The sequence below is a fragment of the Podarcis melisellensis genome, assembly GCF_964234715.1.
Source record: "Podarcis melisellensis genome assembly, chromosome: 2".
Classification (NCBI taxonomy): Eukaryota; Metazoa; Chordata; class Lepidosauria; order Squamata; family Lacertidae; genus Podarcis; species Podarcis melisellensis.
In genome coordinates, this window is record NC_138529.1 from 107,562,220 (window position 1) to 107,580,931 (window position 18,712).

At 45.6% G+C, this 18,712-nt stretch overlaps 1 protein-coding gene across 1 annotated transcript; it reads right to left on the bottom strand.

Moving 5' to 3' along the window:
* Positions 1–306: 306 nt before the first annotated feature.
* LOC309365182 (uncharacterized protein) lies at positions 307–17,363 on the bottom strand. The gene is made up of 4 exons (XM_081903393.1): positions 17,128–17,363; positions 5,073–5,318; positions 4,839–4,963; positions 307–638 (listed from the first exon to the last, which is right to left on the bottom strand). Exons 1-4 carry the CDS (start codon positions 17,312–17,314, stop codon positions 624–626), a joined length of 573 nt encoding a protein of 190 aa, XP_081759519.1. The 5' UTR covers positions 17,315–17,363; the 3' UTR covers positions 307–623.
* Positions 17,364–18,712: the final 1,349 nt, after the last annotated feature.

The following is an 18,712-nucleotide window of genomic DNA, read 5'->3' on the forward strand; positions in this document are numbered from 1 at the left end:
CAGCATTTGCAGAACAGGATAGCAGTGAGTCATAATTGCTTAATGGGTTTTCTATAGATAATCCCTACTGCCACCTTCTGCAGTCAAAGAAGTGCAAGTTTCCCCATGGAATTGGATTCCACAATTGCACACCGAAGTCTCATGTTTATGTTTGGTGATCTCCCAATGTTTTGCAGAATTTTGTGGCAAAGCAAATAGTACCCCAAGTGGTAACTGAACATCTCACCCATCAGGGGTTCGTTAGCATGCGACTATGTAACTTCATTACATTTTTAGGCTGAGAAAACCAAGACAATGCAAAAGATATTTGATAGAAATAGCTTGTGTGTCTTATTTTTTTTCCACATTTGAAAACATTGGGGCTCCACAACATTGCTCTAAAGTCTCTCTGTACTTGAGTTAAAGTCTGGTGCTTGATTTAGGAGTTGGGAAGACTCAAGAGAGTTGTGGAACTTCTGGTCCCAGTTTAAGGATGCTCAAATGATGACGGATGGATCTTCTGGGGATCACACTTGCCACAGGATCTGGTTGCAACACCCCCAAGCAAGTGTAACAGCAGTTCCTTGTCTATTCTCTTGAATAAGGAAGGTACAAGGAAGAGGAGCTGAAACCTGGATTTTGGCTTAGAAATTATTTCTCTGCAATTAAAGAAAAAGAGGTATTCTTGTTAGCAAAGAGAAAGAAAGATAACAATAGTTCCAGAAAAAACAACAAGCCCAACGCAGGAAATAGTGTCCGCTTAAGCATTTTTTAAAAATCATCAAGCATAATATATATTCACCTGTCAGCTTCATGAAGTCACTCATCAAATGAGTGATTAATTGTTTCTACTCCCAACTCATCAAGGATTCATGGCTCACATTTCCTACACTGCCAAGTTTCAACTCAGACTGTTGAACCATTTTTCTAATTGCCAGTAAGTACAGTGGTACCTGTGGTTGCGAACGGGATCCGTTCCGGAGGCCCGTTCGAAACATGAAAAGAGCACAACCTGCAGTGGCGTGTCTGCGCACGTGCGGGTTGTGATTCGCCTCTTCTGTGCATGCGCGTGGCATCACTTTGTGCGTCTGCGCATGCGCGAGCGGTGAAACCCAGAAGCAACCCTTTCTGGTACTTCTGGGTTGCTGCAGGACGTATCCTGAAAGAATGTAACATGTAGCGGACGTAACATGAGGTATGACTGTAAGTTCTTCTCCAAAACTCTGAAATAAGTCAGGAATCCTGATCCTTCCAGCCAAATTAGATGTGTTGTTAAATACATTATATTTAATGTGCCATGTTAAATACATTGTATTTAATGAGCAAGTACAAATAGCAGCTTCTGGGAGGAGACCATAATTATAGCGTCAAACTGGGAGGGGTAGCCAGAGGCGGAGCTAACTGTGTACCTGGGGGCAGGGCCATGGGGACGGGGCGAGTGTCCCAGGGGGCAAGACGCCCATGGGGTGGAACGTGACGCGCAGCGTAAATTAATAATGCAGAGTTTTTAATTGAAAGAATAAGAGCCTTACTGAATTAAAATAAATTTCTTCATAAACAACATGGTTCCAGACAGTTTGACTGAGATTACATACTGACTCTGCTCACAGCTGAGGCAGACTGACTCTGACTGAAAGTTTACAGAGAGCACAGAGAGAAACTGGCTGCTAAGTCAGGTCAGAGGGACTCAACAGTTAGCAGTTAGGCCTGAATAACTTTAGTAGGCCCAAATGATTGTGTAGTCCCAGCACGCTTTGCTGCTTCTGCTCTCACGTGTCTTTGTCACATGATAGAGCGAGGTGCCAGGGGTTTGTGGTGGAGCGAGCCGCCCATGGCGGGCTGCTTCCTGGGTTGTGTTGGGGAGGGAGCTACGCCGCTTTGCCAGCAGCCTTTCTCCCTTCCCTCTTTATTTTGACAGCTTGGGGGAGGCTCCCCCCCCAGGAAGCAACCTGTGCGCGGGGGGCGCAACGGCGCACTGCCCGCCTGCCCGTGACTCCCAAGCCTCCCCTGAGCTGTCAAAACAAAGGAGGAAGGGGGGAAGGCCGCCGGCAAGGCAGTGCAGCTCTGCCCCTTCCCCCGACGGGTCGGGGTAGGCTTGGGAGTTGCGGGTGGGCGGTGCGCCAAATGTCACCCCCCTCAGTGATGACACCCGGGGCGCACCACCCCCACCGCCATCTTCCTCCGCCCCCTGGGGGTAGCAAATGGGAGGGGCAGCTAATGCCATAGAAGAAGATGATGATGATGATGATAAATTATTATTTATACCCCACCCATCTGGCTAGGTTTCTCTAGCCACTCTTGGCAGCTCCCCACAGAATATTAAAAACAACACAGTCAGACATTAAAAACTTCCCTAAACAGGCCGCCTTCAGTTGTCTTTTAAAAGTAAAATTGTTGTTTATTGCCTTGACATCTGTTGGGAGGGCGTTCCACAGGGCAGGCGCCACTACCGAGAAGGCCCTCTGCCTGGTTCCCTGTAACCTCACTTCTCGCATCGAGGGAACGGCTAGAAGGCCCTCGGCGCTGGACCTCAGCATCTAGGCTGGATGATGGGGGTGGAGACGCTCCTTCAGGTATACAGGACCGAGGCTGTTTAGGGCTTTAAAGGTCAGCACCAACACTTTGAATTGTGCTTGGAAATGTACTGGGAGCCAATGAAGATAGAATCGGGATTCAATACAACCTTAACAGATTGGAGAACAGGGTCCAAACTAACAAAATGAATTTCAATAGGGACAAATGTAAGTTTCTGCACTAAGGCAGGATGAACCAGATGCACAAATACAAGATAGGGGACACCTAGATTGCCACTAGTACATGTGAAAAGGATCTAGGGGTCTTGGTAGACCAAAAGTATGGTGTCCAGATCAAGGGAAATAATAATAGTCCCACTCTATTCTGCCTTGGTCAGACCACACATGCAACACTGTGTCCAGTTCTGGGCACCACCATATAAGTATCCTGACGAGCTGGAATGTCTGCAGAGGAAGGTGACCAAGATGATCAAAGATCTGGGAATCTAGAGGAGACTTTATAGCCACCTTCAGATATCTACAGGGCTGTCACATGGAAGAAGGAGCTAGCTTGTATTCTCCTGTTCTGGAGAGTAGGCCCCAACCAATGGATTCAAGTTACAAGAAAGGACAGTAACAGCTGTTTAATGGTAAAAAGGACTCTGCTGTGAGGTCCTGGCTTTATAAGCAGAGGTTGGATGGCCATTTGCCATGGATGCTTTAGCTGAAATTCCTGCATTGCAGGGGATTAGATAACCCTCAGGGTCCTTTCGAACTCTACAATTCTGTGATTCTGTGACTGGGATCATAGCAGAGGGAGAGAGCATTTAACCCCTTTCTTCCTTGCTGTTATTTGCACTGCATTAGGTGAGATGTACAAAATTATGACTGGGATCTCCTTCTTTAAAAACAAGAACTCATTAGTGGCCTCATGTGGATGATCAAGGAAGTGGCGTGGGGGGGGGAGAGCATGAGCATGTTTAACTCTTTCCTCTCATGCTCTTTCTCCAATCTAATTTCTACACCTCTCCAATGCTGTTAACTTCCTCCTGCAGATGATAGATGCTCTGTGCCTCTTTCTCCAAAGTTGAACAAATGGCAGATTCTGTGAAGGGTGGGAGAGGAAAGGAAGAGGGGGCGGGATATAAAGGATGAATACCCTTTTCTTTAGTGCCGCTTCCCTAATCTTTGTGGCTAATAAGTAGGTTTTTTTAAAAAATAAATTCTATAAACAACTCACATCTATTTTGCTCTGCGGGCGGCGCTGTGGGTTAAACCACAGAGCCTAGGACTTGCTGATCAGAAGGTCGGCAGTTCGAATCCCCGCGACGGGGTTAGCTCCCGTTGCTCGGTCCCTGATCCTGCCAGCCTAGTAGTTCGAAAGCACGTCAAAGTGCAAGTAGATAAATAGGTACCACTCCAGTGGGAAGGTAAATGGGGTTTCCGTGCGCTGCTCTGGTTTGCCAGAAGCGGCTTCGTCATGCTGGCCACATGACCCGGAAGCTGTACGCCAGCTCCCTCAGCCAGTAAAGCGAGATGAGCGCTGCAACCCCAGAGTCCGTCACGACTGGACCTAATAGTCAGGGGTCCCTTTACCTTTACCTTTATCTGCAAACAAAATGATATATGCTGCGACAATCTCGCCTTGTTGTCAGTGTACTCTATTTTAGCAAGCATCTAGCTGGCTTAGCACATGGCATTAGGGCCAATCATAAAACTGCAGAGTTGGAAGAGACCCTGAGGATAATCTAGTCCAGAGGTGGCCAACTCCCAAGAGACTGCAATCCACTTTCAGAATTAAAATCTGGCAGTGATCTACCGCCATTTTTTAGGGGTTCAGCTCAAAGTTGTTGAGCTTTCTTTAGGAGGAGGAAAGCCCCGTTTTTGGGGGGTTAAGGTGCAGGCTTTTTGGGGGGGAGGGGAGTTCCGTTTTGGGGTGGTGGAGGAAGGCAAGGGAGGTCCCTCACAAAAACATCCCTGTGGATGAAAACAGCCACACAGAGGGAGCTCTGTCTTGCCTTCCTGAGTTCAAACAACAATGGAGGCCAGGACAAGGGGGTGGCACAGGAATCAGATTTACCAACGCAGAGGAAAGGGAGCCAGAGATTGACTGCAATCTACCAAAACATCACGGGGATCTACCTGTTGGACATCCCTGATCTAGACCAACAGCATCAAACCTGCAACCTTGGCGTGATCAGCAGTTAACCAGCTGAGCTACCAGGGAGCCACTGTGTTGAAAAGTGCCAGTGTCTTGCCAGCATCTTATTCACTTGAATCCTGGCTCTAATTATGTCATTGGCCCATCTCCCAACGATATGATGAAAGCTGGCATGCCTGCCTTACTCTGCAGAAGAAGAAGAAACATCCAATGAAGCCTGCTGTGATAGTTGCAGTCACTGCTAAAGAGATCAGAATGATCCCCCAGAACGTCAACGGTTGATCTTCTGGACTCTGTGTCATCTCTGTTCCTGTGGCGAAAGAAGGCGACCGAGAGTGTTAGAATGGGGCCGACAGAAGGTGGCCTTTAAAAGATGAGCTTGGGAAGGAATCGAGGAAGTTTAGTAGGCCTATCCATACCTGCCATGGTTATATCAGTTTCAACATGGGCTCCTGCTGATGTGGTGATGCTCATCAGTAGTACAGCGCCGTCGCTTGTGTCTGATGGCTGGTTGCCATTAGTTACCGTGGATGAAGCTGTGGTAGCAAGAGATGTCCCGGTGGTCTTGGCAGTGTTAACTGGCAGAATGGTGCTGTTGGTCACAGGTGCAGCTGGTGTGCTCGTGGTTCCTGTGGTGATGTTGCCTGATGTGCCAACACCAGTGGCTGGCAAGTGAGGAGAAAAACGAAACTCCTAAGAACATGGAGAGCTTCCTGGATCAGCCCAATGACCTAATGTGGCATCTGAATATAGACTGCATTTTTAATCAAGACTTATATTGGCTTATATCTTGATCAGGTTCCTAAATTAAATGGGCTTAGATTTTCAAATGTTTCATGCCAGGCAGAGGAACCTTGGCAATGTTTTCCTCCTGAACAAGCCCCCCCCCCCCTGATTTATAGCAGGAAAAACAATTCTCAAAGTCGTTAAAAAAAAGAGGAAATTACAGACTGAGAGCAAGGACACTGATCCTGCATGTTACAGAACATAAAAAAGGCTGAGAAAACACAATTAGGAATGGGCAAATAGTAAAATGATACCATGGGCCTTTCATTAGAGCAGTGAAAAAGGCAACTGGCTGGAAGAATGAGAGCATTTTTGGGAAATCTTTAAAAGCTGTTTTTTACTGAGTTCCTTCCTTTTTATTTTACAAAGGTTTTATTTTTTTAAAAGGCTACCTATGATAATGTATGAAATATATTAGCTTAAATATATTGGCTTAAATGTAATTATGCAAAGGATTTAAGAAATGCTAGATTCATAGAGTCATATTGCAATAGGAGACCAGAGGGGCAAATGAGCCTAGCCCCCCTTGCCAGACAGGAGACGCCATCGAACACTTCTGATATATAGTTGTCAGGCATTTGTTTAAAAGACCCTCAAATGAAGGAGATCTTTCAATGATGATTAACTCAAGATCCTTGAAGATAAAAATGTAAGATTAACCATTTGTTTTAGAAGGCAATAGGGCAAGGAGGGCAAGAGGTGAGCTGGTAATTAAGATTCCATGTAAGATATATTATTACTTATTTGTCATTTATATATAGCTCTTTGTGTTCCATATAAGGACAGGAGGATATGGGTGTATCTTTTTGTGATTAGTTATAGCAATCAGCCAATAGGAAATCCAACCAGGCTGATTGAACAGAGGCAGCCCAAGGAGGAGCAAAGGGGGCTGGATTAAGGGAATATAAGTGCTGGCCATAATGGCAGGAGGCAGGCCAGAGCTTGGTAACCATATACCACTGTGCCTCTCATTTATTTGTCTGACAAATAAATTATTATTTTAATTTCTCTGTTGCTGCGTTGAATATTTCATTCCAGCTAAGCGTTAACCACAAGCAGGGTGCTACATTTTATGGTGCCTGCGACTCGGATAAGTGGTCTGCTGGAACGCAGCCCCTTCGCCCTATTGGACAGGGTACAAGAGAGAGGATCTCTAAACTGCTTCCCAGCGTGCACTGGTAAATTTTTCCAGGGGGAACGCAGAAGTCTCGTCTGTCTGATACCCTGCTCACTGGCGGCGACGGACCGGGGGAAACAGGCAACCAGCTAAGGGTAAGTGCACTAAGGGGTTTTGGCCCTCCAATTAATTGGGAGGAAGAGAAGTCCTGATCAAACTTCTGCGTCTCAGTAAAGGGGAACTGAGTACGCTAGGTGGCTGGGTACATCAGATGGTGATCTGGTGTAGGGAAAAGGGAAGATTGGGAGGTAGAGTGTGGTTGAAGTATCTAGCGCATTGCATGTGTGAGAAAGTACAATGTGTAGCTGACCTAAGTGTGGAGTGAGTACTACTTCGTTTCCCAGTAAGGCGTGTGTGTGAGTGACTGAGTGGATACTTCACAGGGCCATACAATGGGAGTTGGGGGTTCAAAGGGGGAAATACACCTCTTGAATGTATGTTAAATAATTTTAAGAAAGCCTTCTCAGGGGCATATGGAGTCAAAATGACGCCAGAGCGCTTGAGAACGTTATGTGAATTAGGGTAGCCAAAAGAAAATACTGGATGGCCATCTCAGGGAACCTTTGATATAAATTTAGTAAGCAAACTTTGGTCTAACATCACCAAAGAAACTGGAGGGTGCCCAGAACAATTTTCATATATAGATTCCTGGCTGAGCACATTAAATAAAAAAAATCCTCCATGGATAAGGGAATGCAAAGTCCAACGATGCAAATTATTGGCTGTAAAAGCCGAAGCTAGGAAAGGAATCTTGCCAAATAAACTCAAACCCATTTTTGAGGGACCAGAGGTAGAGGTGCTTCCACCTCCACCCTATGCTCCACATCGAAGGGAGCCTAATTCAAACCCTCCACCAGTTGTAACCCCAAGGCAAGAAAGTGGAACGAATAATGGGGGTGGAGTCACAGAGCTTGATTCCTTGATAGATTATGATAAATATCTTCAGGAGGCATTGGAGTCCTATAATGAAGCCCAAGCAGAAGTGGTTATTCCACCTGTGAGTCCCAGTAGAACTCCATCTACAGTCTCTTTTAGTGGAACAACTGATTGCCTACCCCAAACCCCTGTACATCCAAGTCCTAGAGAATTATTACAGAAGTTACAGGGAGACCTTAATCGGTCAGCAAGCAATACAGCCAGGCGTATAAAGCTGCTAAAAGAACGCCTTGGGACAAATACCATCCCCTATGATTTGAGGCCCCTAGAGCAAAGTGAAGAAAAAGGTCACGTAGTAGCCCCTCTTAGAAGAGTATTTGATGCACTTGAGGAGCCTGTGCTGGTTAATGGGCAACCTGGACCACGGCCACCTCGAACTTCGACCCTGCAATGTATTCCATTCACAACTACAGATCTGATGAATTGGAAAACACCCCATCTTTCGCAGAAAAACCTCAGGCTATGATGGACTTGGTGACCTCAATAGTAATAGTCCTATTTGGACAGATTGTCGCCAGCTCCTGAATACTCTTTTCACCACTGAGGAAAGGAGAGACATAATTGAAAAGGCACAGATATATTTGCGTGAGCAGGCCAGAGTGGGAAATATTTATAATATTGACCATCATCTCCAGGACAACTTTCCCTTGGAAGATCCTAATTGGGATCCAAACAATGCAATTCACCTGGCCAGGCTTACTACCTACCGCCAGACGCTTGTGCAAGGCATCTGCAGGGCATGCCAGAAGCCCACTAATATGTCTAAAGCAGGGGTGTCAAACTCAAATTCATCGGGGGCCGCATCAACAGTTTGGTCACCCTCAAAGGGCCGGTTGTATCTGTAGGACTATGTGTCCACTCTTTATTTGTATGGTGCATGTATGGGGACATATTTATACTACTGCTGGCATTATATCACTCCGTTTCTCCTCTCTTCTACAATGGGAATAACCATGGCCTACCTCCTAGGATTGTTGTGAGATCACATTAAGTGTGTGCAGTCGGGTACTGCTGCTGCAAGGCTGAAAACAAGAAACCAGCTCCCTAAAATACAAGCTGGCAATAGCCCATTATGTGGGTCAGAGGCGGCTCTGGTGCAAGTTCAGCTTTTCTGCGGAGCTCAGAGAGGCATTTGCCACCCTAACCCACCACGCTCCGTTGGCCCCAGTGTCTGTTGCGTGTGCCCCCGGGGGGGGGATGATTGCCACGAGGCTTCCGGCAGGTGCTTCACCCAGGAGGGAGAGGGCCCAGCCTGCCTCCATCTCTTACGGCCCTGCACCCCAGGGACCAGGCCGGGCTGTGCCAAGCCTGCAAAGGAAAAGCACAGGCTGCTTTAATATCCCCATGTGCTTGCTGACCCATAACACTGTTTCGTGTTCGGTGCGCACCCACAAAAAGACTTAAGTTGTCACCTTTTGAGCTCCTGTATGGGAGGCCGCCCTCCTTTGTTCAGGATATTCCAACTGACCTCAAACAAATAGGAGACCATGTGACACAGGGACAAGTGCAATCTCTCCCGTGTTTTTGCCTCTCTCCCGTGTTTGTTTGTTTTTTTATCTTAACAGGTGGGCCCTCAAGCACACGCCGTGCAGCATTGCCAAGCCGATTCATCAGCTCCAGGCTGGCATAGCATATGGGTGAAAGAGTGGAAACGTGATCCACTTGCACCTAAGTGGCGTGGACCTTACACCGTCCTGCTCTCTATTCTAACAGCGGTGAAGGTAGCTGAGGTGACCCCCTGGATTCATCACTCTCGTTTGAAGAAGTCTGAAGGCAGTTGGACATGCAAAGGTGACCCCTCTAATCCTTTAAAACTGACTCTCTCCAAAAACCCCTGTATCTAGCCCTACCGGGAACGGGTTAGGTCACGGGCAACATTAGACGACCGGCCTGCTGCAGCCACAACCTGGAAGCTGGCTGACCTGCGCACGCCTGAAGCTTGAGGAGCGTCTAAACCAGCAATTGTGAACGGGAAGATTCTCTTATACAATTGATTGACTGCCCCCTTGTGGAACAATTATCAGAGATATTACACATTGGGGATCCTTGGGATATATGTTTTGGTCTTGGTGGTTCCCCATTTCTGTCACTGGGGGAATTATATTGGGACTAATAATTATTTGCTATCACAATAAGGTAATCTTTTGTGGAAGGAATGCATATGCTAGACATCAACATGATTTTATTATTAATCCTGATCCCTTGGGAAGGGGAAGGGTCCATGAATCTGACCAAATTTGCTAAATATGGATTCCGCCATGACCACAATATGTGGGTAGGCTTAGCTGAGATGGTAGCCAATGTTGCAAATAGGACTAATTGCCTTGTTTGCTCTCTTGGGCCAGATGATTCAGAGGGAGGTATGCCCTTATTACCAATACCATTAGATGCCATTGGTATGGTAAGCGAAATGCCACACCAAACAGAAGTACAGAATTTCCCCGGATGGAACTCAACTAAACCATTACGAGTTATACCTGTGCAAGGGGAATTCTGTGTACATAAATCATCAGATGCAGCTGATTCTACCATGATAGGCTCTTCTCATTGTCACTATACTTGGGATTATATTAAGAATAGTCATACCTGGGCACACGGTACTACCTATCGAACTCGGAATACCTTGCCCTGTGCACCTCCTTTTATTCATGCATGGAAAGTGGTGTGGAACATAACTGTGACAGAAAAAGGCAATCTAACATACTGCACTGTGAACTCTCTACCTCTTTTGATATTTTCGCCTTCTGTACTCCACGTACCAAAAACCTCAGACCCGATGGTTGTGGTGGATATGTGGAGAATGGGCATACAAGAAACTCCCTTCCAAATGGAGTGGGACTTGTTTCCTGGGATGGGTATTACCACCAATGTGGATTATGCCCACTAGTTCAGCTAAGCGAACACGAAGGAATGCTGATATTTCTCGTATAGCAGGAGGAAGTACCCAAAGTTGGAGCGGTACTGATGATTGGCCGCCAGAGCGCATTATAGCCTATTATGATCCTGCCTCCTGGAATCCTGGTGAGCTCATACAAGGGGCACGGGATCCTATTTATAATCTAAACAGAATAATTCGATTGCAAGCAGTAGTGGAACTTGTAACCAATGCAACGGCCCAGAGTTTGAGACTTATTGCACAACAGTTGGATGAAAGTAGAGCCGCCATTTTGCAGCTGAAAATGGGAATGGATTATGTACTTGCCAGGCAGGGAGGCCTATGTGGAGTCTTGAACTTGACAGGGAATGCCTGTTGCTTTAACATTTCTGATAATGGTGAGGCAATCCGTGTGTTGGCTACAAAGATGGAGAATATAGCACATGTCCAAGTACAAACATGGGAAGGATGGGATATGGGATGGCTCACCAATTGGTTACCTAATGTTGCGGGACTCAAAGGGATATTATTGTCTTGCTTGTTTTTCTTGACGGTAGTAATAATGGTTTTATGTATGGTGCCATGTATCATCTCACGTTTTAGAAGTACAATTAGCAAGATGATTTCGAATGAAACTCTACCTCATATCATGGCCCTATACAGAGCTTTACCTCAGGAATATGATGAAGATCAAGCTATCAAGGACGCTTGGTAAGCAAGGTCCTTGAGCTTGAAAGGGGGGAATGTGGCATCTGAATATAGACTGCATTTTTAATCAAGACTTATATTGGCTTATATCTTGATCAGGTTCCTAAATTAAATGGGCTTAGATTTTCAAATGTTTCATGCCAGGCAGAGGAACCTTGGCAATGTTTTCCTCCTGAACAAGGGCCCCCCCCCTGATTTATAGCAGGAAAAACAATTCTCAAAGTCGTTAAAAAAAAGAGGAAATTACAGACTGAGAGCAAGGACACTGATCCTGCATGTTACAGAACATAAAAAAGGCTGAGAAAACACAATTAGGAATGGGCAAATAGTAAAATGATACCATGGGCCTTTCATTAGAGCAGTGAAAAAGGCAACTGGCTGGAAGAATGAGAGCATTTTTGGGAAATCTTTAAAAGCTGTTTTTTACTGAGTTCCTTCCTTTTTATTTTACAAAGGTTTTATTTTTTTAAAAAGGCTACCTGTGATAATGTATGAAATATATTAGCTTAAATATATTGGCTTAAATGTAATTATGCAAAGGATTTAAGAAATGCTAGATTCATAGAGTCATATTGCAATAGGAGACCAGAGGGGCAAATGAGCCTAGCCCCCCTTGCCAGACAGGAGACGCCATCGAACACTTCTGATATATAGTTGTCAGGCATTTGTTTAAAAGACCCTCAAATGAAGGAGATCTTTCAATGATGATTAACTCAAGATCCTTGAAGATAAAAATGTAAGATTAACCATTTGTTTTAGAAGGCAATAGGGCAAGGAGGGCAAGAGGTGAGCTGGTAATTAAGATTCCATGTAAGATATATTATTACTTATTTGTCATTTATATATAGCTCTTTGTGTTCCATATAAGGACAGGAGGATATGGGTGTATCTTTTTGTGATTAGTTATAGCAATCAGCCAATAGGAAATCCAACCAGGCTGATTGAACAGAGGCAGCCCAAGGAGGAGCAAAGGGGGCTGGATTAAGGGAATATAAGTGCTGGCCATAATGGCAGGAGGCAGGCCAGAGCTTGGTAACCATATACCACTGTGCCTCTCATTTATTTGTCTGACAAATAAATTATTATTTTAATTTCTCTGTTGCTGCGTTGAATATTTCATTCCAGCTAAGCGTTAACCACAAGCAGGGTGCTACACTATCTAGTCCAGCATCCTGTTCTCACAGTGGCCGCCCAGAGACACATGGAAAACCCTCCAAGCACAAGCTCCCTCTCCCCTCCTGTGGTTTCCAGCAGCTGCTGTTCAGGAGCATTAATCCCTTCTACTTCCCTGTTTAGGGAAGTTTTTAATGACCGATGTTTTAATGCATTTTTAAACTTTTGTTGGAAGCTCCCCGGAGTAGCTGGGGAAACCTAGCCAGGTGGGCAGGGTAGGAATAATAAATTATTATTACAGTGGTACCTCGAGTTAAGTACTTAATTCGTTCCGGAGCTCCGTTCTTAACCTGAAACTGTTCTTAACCTGAAGCACCACTTTAGCTAATGGGGCCTCCTGCTGCTGCCGCACCACCAGAGCACAATTTCTGTTCTCATCCTGAGGTAAAGTTCTTTAGCCCCAAAAAGCTCATGCCATAAGGAATTTGTTAGGATGCTTCTAGATCAGTGTTTAACATGGGAAAGGTACTGCTTGTGAATGCGGGTATCATCCTTTCTTTCTATTTGCCCAGCATTTTGTTGACATAAAAATGTCAGCCTTTATTTCCCCCATCCAATTTAATGCCTATTCAACCTTTCTGGCAGTACAGTGGTACCTCAGGTTAAGTTCTTAATTCGTTCCGGAGGTCCGTTCTTAACCTGAAACTGTTCTTAACCTGAAGCACCACTTTAGCTAATGGGGCCTTCTGCTGCTGCCGCGCCGCCAGAGCACAATTTCTGTTCTCATCCTGAGGTAAAGTTCTTAATCTGAGGTACTATTTCTGGGTTAGCGGAGTCTGTAACCTGAAGCGTATGTAACCTGAAGCGTATGTAACCCGAGGCACCACTGTATTATTATTATTATTATTATTATTATTATTATTATTATTATGAAAGGGGAATCCAGGCAAATAATTATTAAGCCAGTAAATCACCCTACTCTTTTGTAAATATCCTCTCCTTGCAAGGTCATGACCCAAAATATACTATTTACAACTAATTTTTGTGACCTCACAAGCAGTGGCAGACCTACATTTTGGGGGGCCCTGAAGCTTGAACTGTTATGGGGCCCCCTTTTGCACCCAGAAATGAGGTCTGGGTGACTCTTGTTATCTCCTTCAATTGGGTTGCTCTATTACAGATCACCAGACCTCTGCAACATCTGTGACTCTCAGACTTTGGGACTGTTGAAAGATAGACAACCAAAAATCAATCAATTTGACTCGCGCGACCCAAATTGGGTTTACTAGGCCCATTTTTTAAAAAGCAATGTGGACTAAATTTGCTTCTGGGTCTCTCCAAGATGAGGTGCCCTGGAAGCTTGAGCTTCACTAGTTTCTTAGCAGATCTGCTCCCGATCGCAAGATGTTAACAGAACCTGAGCTTATAGGAGCTTCTGGTTAATGCTGTAATCTTAGAACTTTAAACACTGGTTGAATTCAGAGGAGGGTATATGCTTAAGTCCAGTGGAGTCCATTTAATTGTTGCAGATGCTTGATCTTCTTCATGAACCACGGCAACATATTTCCCAGGAGCCCTTGCAGTTCACACTCGGCACCAGGTAAAAACAGTGCAGAAGGCACTCTGACCATAAGCCATCTCGAAGGTGGCAGGGGTGGTGAAACCTTAAGTCCTTCAGCAGGTTCAGTCGTGCTGAGAGTCACACTTGTTAGCCGTGCTGTTCTTCCACTCGAGTTGTGTTTCCACTGGGATGTGTTTTGGTAGGCCTCATCTTTTCAGCGGGTGCAATTGTGTTCTTGGTGGCTCCTGATGTGCTACCACTCAGAGCCACTAGGGGCAGCATAGCGCTGAGAGATGTATTTGTACCGGTGGCTGACAATGGCGCAAGAAAATGAATTCTCTTGGGAGAGAACTGTCAAACCCAATTCATACATTACACAGTACTCAAATAATGGGGTGCAGGGAGGTGTGAAATCCCTCTGTGAAACCCACAAACCTTGGATTCTTTTTGGTACTATTTTCTTCAGGTGAGAGTCACATACTAGCAAATTCAGGTTGCGGAATTAAAGCTGATTTTGAGATCTTGAGCAACAAACCAATTTCACTCCCTAAAATGGCCTTTTTTTAGCGATACGAAATGTGAAGGGAAAGATGCACTGGAAAGTATGGGACAGCACTTGCTTGACGCCGCATCATGTAACCTTTCCACAAAACAAGCCATAAATAGTTGACATCGTTATTCCTGTGGGATGTAACATAAGCAGTCAAGTACAACACTTCCTGTTTGCCCAGAGTGGACACACAGGGGGATGTTACTCCAGGCGGGAGGACTTCCTGTCACACCTGGACATCCTCCCCCTGTGTGTGACCAGGGAGATGACCGTGAGCCTGTGAGGCCCTATAAAAGGGCCAGTCACGCAGCCATCTTTCCCCTTCTTCTTGACGTTATTCCATATTGATGGATTTGGCTGTCTGCTGGCTCTCAGCCAGCAGCACATGGGCTCATTTCCCAACATGGGATGAACCCACTCTCTTTTCTGTAACTACAAGATAAAGCCTGCCTTCAGGGAACGTACTGTGAACTGAACACAAATAAACTTCTTATCACTACTTTAAGAAAAGACTGTTGCATCTTTATTCTTTTTAAAAGGGATCACAGGGGAATTTACCAGGATCAAACCCAAACTGGACAAGCCAGATTAAATTGCTTAAGTAAAGAGATTCAAACAAATCTAATAATAATAATAATAATAATAATAATAATAATAATAATAATAAATTTTTATTTATATCCCGCCCTCCCCAGCCGAAGCCAGGTTCGGGGCGGCTAACAACACTAAAACAGTGCAAACATTATAAAAATTAATTAAAATCAAAATTGATGGCAACCATAAACTAAAGTTTTGTAAAGATTGCCAAAGGAGGGAGTCAGGCTGCGCCCTGACCAAAGGCCTGGTGGAACAGCTCTGTCTTGCAGGCCCTGCGGAAATCTACCAACTAGCTTCCTGCTGTATACTGGGGAATGTACTCACTTGCTGACACTATCGTGAGTGAGGAAGGATAATATTTAAACAATATATCCTCTCCTACTATCCACAGCACTCCCACAAATCCTGCATTGCAGGGGGTTGGACTACAGGAGCTACTATGATTCTGTGGTCATTGGCTCTCTGCTTGGCAAGCCAGCCAGTGGTAGCAACCTTGTGATAATGTCAGTGGGGAGGTAGGCCAGCCCTCACCAACATGGTGCCCTCTAGATGTTCTGAACTACAACTCCCATCAATATCTGGAGAGCACCACGTTGAGGAAGCCTGAGGTGGACTCAGTGAGGGAAGAGAGGCAGCCCAAGGGCAAGCCAGAGCAGATAGTGACTCTGATGGCGCAGACAAGTACTTTCTTCATCCCTGTGTCTCCCTTTTTCAGCTTGTTCTTCTTGGCCTTAGTCCTGGCTTTCAAAGCAGGCTTGAACTCTGTTTCAACTCTTGCCTTTATTCACGTCAGTCACCCTTCCCGTAAGAAAAGAATCTTATTGCAGACACAAGGGCTTGTTTTTTTTCGCAGTGACAGTTTCTCCTTGACAGATGAGCTTTCCCCCATCCCAACCCAAACAAACTGGTTTTCAATCTACCTCTTAAAAAAAAAAATACAATACATGTGCTAGCATCGCCTCATACGACACTGACATCAAGTAGCCAACTCTTGCTGGCTCTTTGGGCTCAAACCCCATGGTCATAGCTGTTAACTTTTCCCTTTTCTTGTGAGGAATCCTATTCGGAATAAGGGAATTTCCCCTTAATAAAGGGAAACCTTGACAGCTATGCCAGTGGTTGGTCAGATTGTGTGCTGACATTTGGGGGACTGACATCTCAAACTCTAAGCTTCCCCAATTCTCATGCCATATATTAAGAATACCCAGTTCAGAGCACATTTAGTAGGGCCTTTTACTGTTCTTGTTAAATTTATATCTGCCAAGACTACCTATCACCCTGGATAGCTGAGTTGGTTAGAGCGTGGTGCTGATAATGGCAAGTTTGCAGGTTCGATCCCTGCCTGGGACAGCTCCATATTCCTGAATTTCAGGGGGTTGGACTAGATGATCCTCAGGGTCCCTTGCAACTCTCTGATTCTACGATCCACTAATACAACTGGAGCTACTGGTACCACAAAGTGTGGTGTATCACTTTTCTGAAGAAACTCCTCATTTAATCCCCACAAAGACCCCGTGGGGTTGATTAGGCTGAGGGGCAGTGGCATAGCCCGCAAGTGTCCCAAAAAACCAGGACACTCAGTTTCCCCCGCTCCAGAAGATTTCGTCCTAAAAAAGCTTTACTTTTCCAGATCTTGCATGGTGCTGCAAAATGTGTGGTCTGGGGCACTGTGAGAGCACGGCCCTGAATAGAAAGCATATGTTGGGAGCGCTGTGATGTCATCCGGGTCACATGACTCATGCGATATCACGGACAGGAAGATACCTGCATCCCGGTTTGGGGACTCAACAGGGATGCAATGGCTGTCCCAAGGTCAGCTAGTGAGCTTCTTTTACAGGTGGGGATTTGAACCCTGTTCCCTCAGGTCCTAGTCCGACACTCTAACCACTACACCACGCTGATTGAGCATCTTTGATGTTCGTCCATCCCTTCTTCTGTGTAAGCATTGGACAAGCAAACCAGGACCAATAAACAGGTCATCTGAAGAAGCAGTTCCTCCAACCACCCTGGATGGACAGTGAGACACTTGAGAATAACCTCCACATTTTATGGCATCACAGGAGCAACAGGAGCAGTAGCAGGAGGAGGGACCCTGCTCGCCCCCTACTCTTTTCTTTTCTCCCTGACTGGTCAGATTGCTGACCACCACTAAGACGGCTCCAGTGGCCTACCTGCTAAGAAGATGGAGAAGAGCAGGAGAATCAGGTAATTGATCCCTGATACCAGAATCCTCAGCAGTTTCATCTTTCCGCTTTGCAGGGTGGACAGGAGCGAAGCTGCATGAACGTTTGGATCCAGATTCCCTGCTGAGGGATGATAGCTGAGCTGCAGATCTCCTCTGTGCCTGTATGTTTGCATACTTTCACCCTCTTGCCTTTCCCGAGGTGCGGCTCCCTTGATGGGAAATTTAAAATAAAGTGTCCGGAACGCATTGCATCACCTTTGTGCCGGAGAGGTATGCATTTGCGGGGAGAGGAACCTAAGAATAGCAGCAGGTTTTCAGCGCTGTGACGGCCGAGTGACACCGAGATATGCTCCTCTGGCTCACTTTGAATCTGCACGGAAGGTGGGCTGCAGTCAAGTTTCGGGAAGTCTGGAGCCAGGAGTGGCTTAAGGAGTGGAAAGTATGCTTTGAGCCCCATTCATTGCTAATGTCCCATTGAAAATGAGAACGGCATGTAATTTCTTCTATGCTTCCTCATGTTTATCCCCTTCGTTGTATACGCACTCTCTCCACACCCTTGCAGCGAATTGTTTTATTATCCCCCCCCTTCAATATCTGGTAATTGAGTATACTTGGAAATAACCTGGTGTTATCTTTAGGGATAGGGACACGGGTGGCGCTGTGGGTTAAACCACAGAGCCTAGGGCTTGCCGATCAGAAGGTTGGTGGTTCGAATCCCCGCGATGAGGTGAGCTCCCGTTGTTTGGTCTCACCTCCTGCCAACCTATGAACACTTCTGCATGGAACCATTTCAAAGCACTCCTAGGAGGGGAAGTGGGGATCGCTGCCCCGCATTCACACTTTAATTTTGAGTAATCCATTAGCCTAAGGGTAAAGCAGTTGTTTCTTTTGGATAGTCACACTTCTCTGAAGTCTCTCAGCCTCACTCACCTTTGAGACTCCTTAGGATACTGATAAAGCAGGATATCAAATCCAAACTCTTCTTTTGCTTCTCTTATAGCTGTGCTATGTCTCACACAGAGCTCTATTCTCCTACATAAAGGTATGGCCAGGAAGAACATCTGGTGGCTTCCACCACAGCCCCTCAAGACCAGCCGCCTGAGGCAGTTGCCTCATTCTGCCTAACAGTAGGGCTGACCTTGAGCACACCTTCCTTTGTGTGAGCCAGGTTCACGTCTCCGCTCCTCCACCTGCAGCTGCTGGGTGACCTTTGGATAGTCACACTTCTTTGAAGTCTCTCAGCCTCACTCACTTCACAGAGTGTTTGTTGTGGGGGAAGAAGGGAAAGGAGAATGTTAGCCACTTTGAGACTCTCTAGGGTAGTGATAAAGCAGGATATCAAATCCAAACTCTTCTTCTTCTTCTTCTTCTTCTTCTTCTTCTTCTTCTTCTTCTTCTTCTTCTTCTTCTTCTTCTTTATATTAGTATTATTAAACTGCGATTCACCCTGAGGTCACATGGCAGGTCACAGCAATTTAAAACACAATGTTCAAACCCCTTTAAAATGAATTAAAAGAACAAGAGAAGTCTGGGTCCTAATACAGCTGTAGATTCCTTCCTTGCAGGACTAA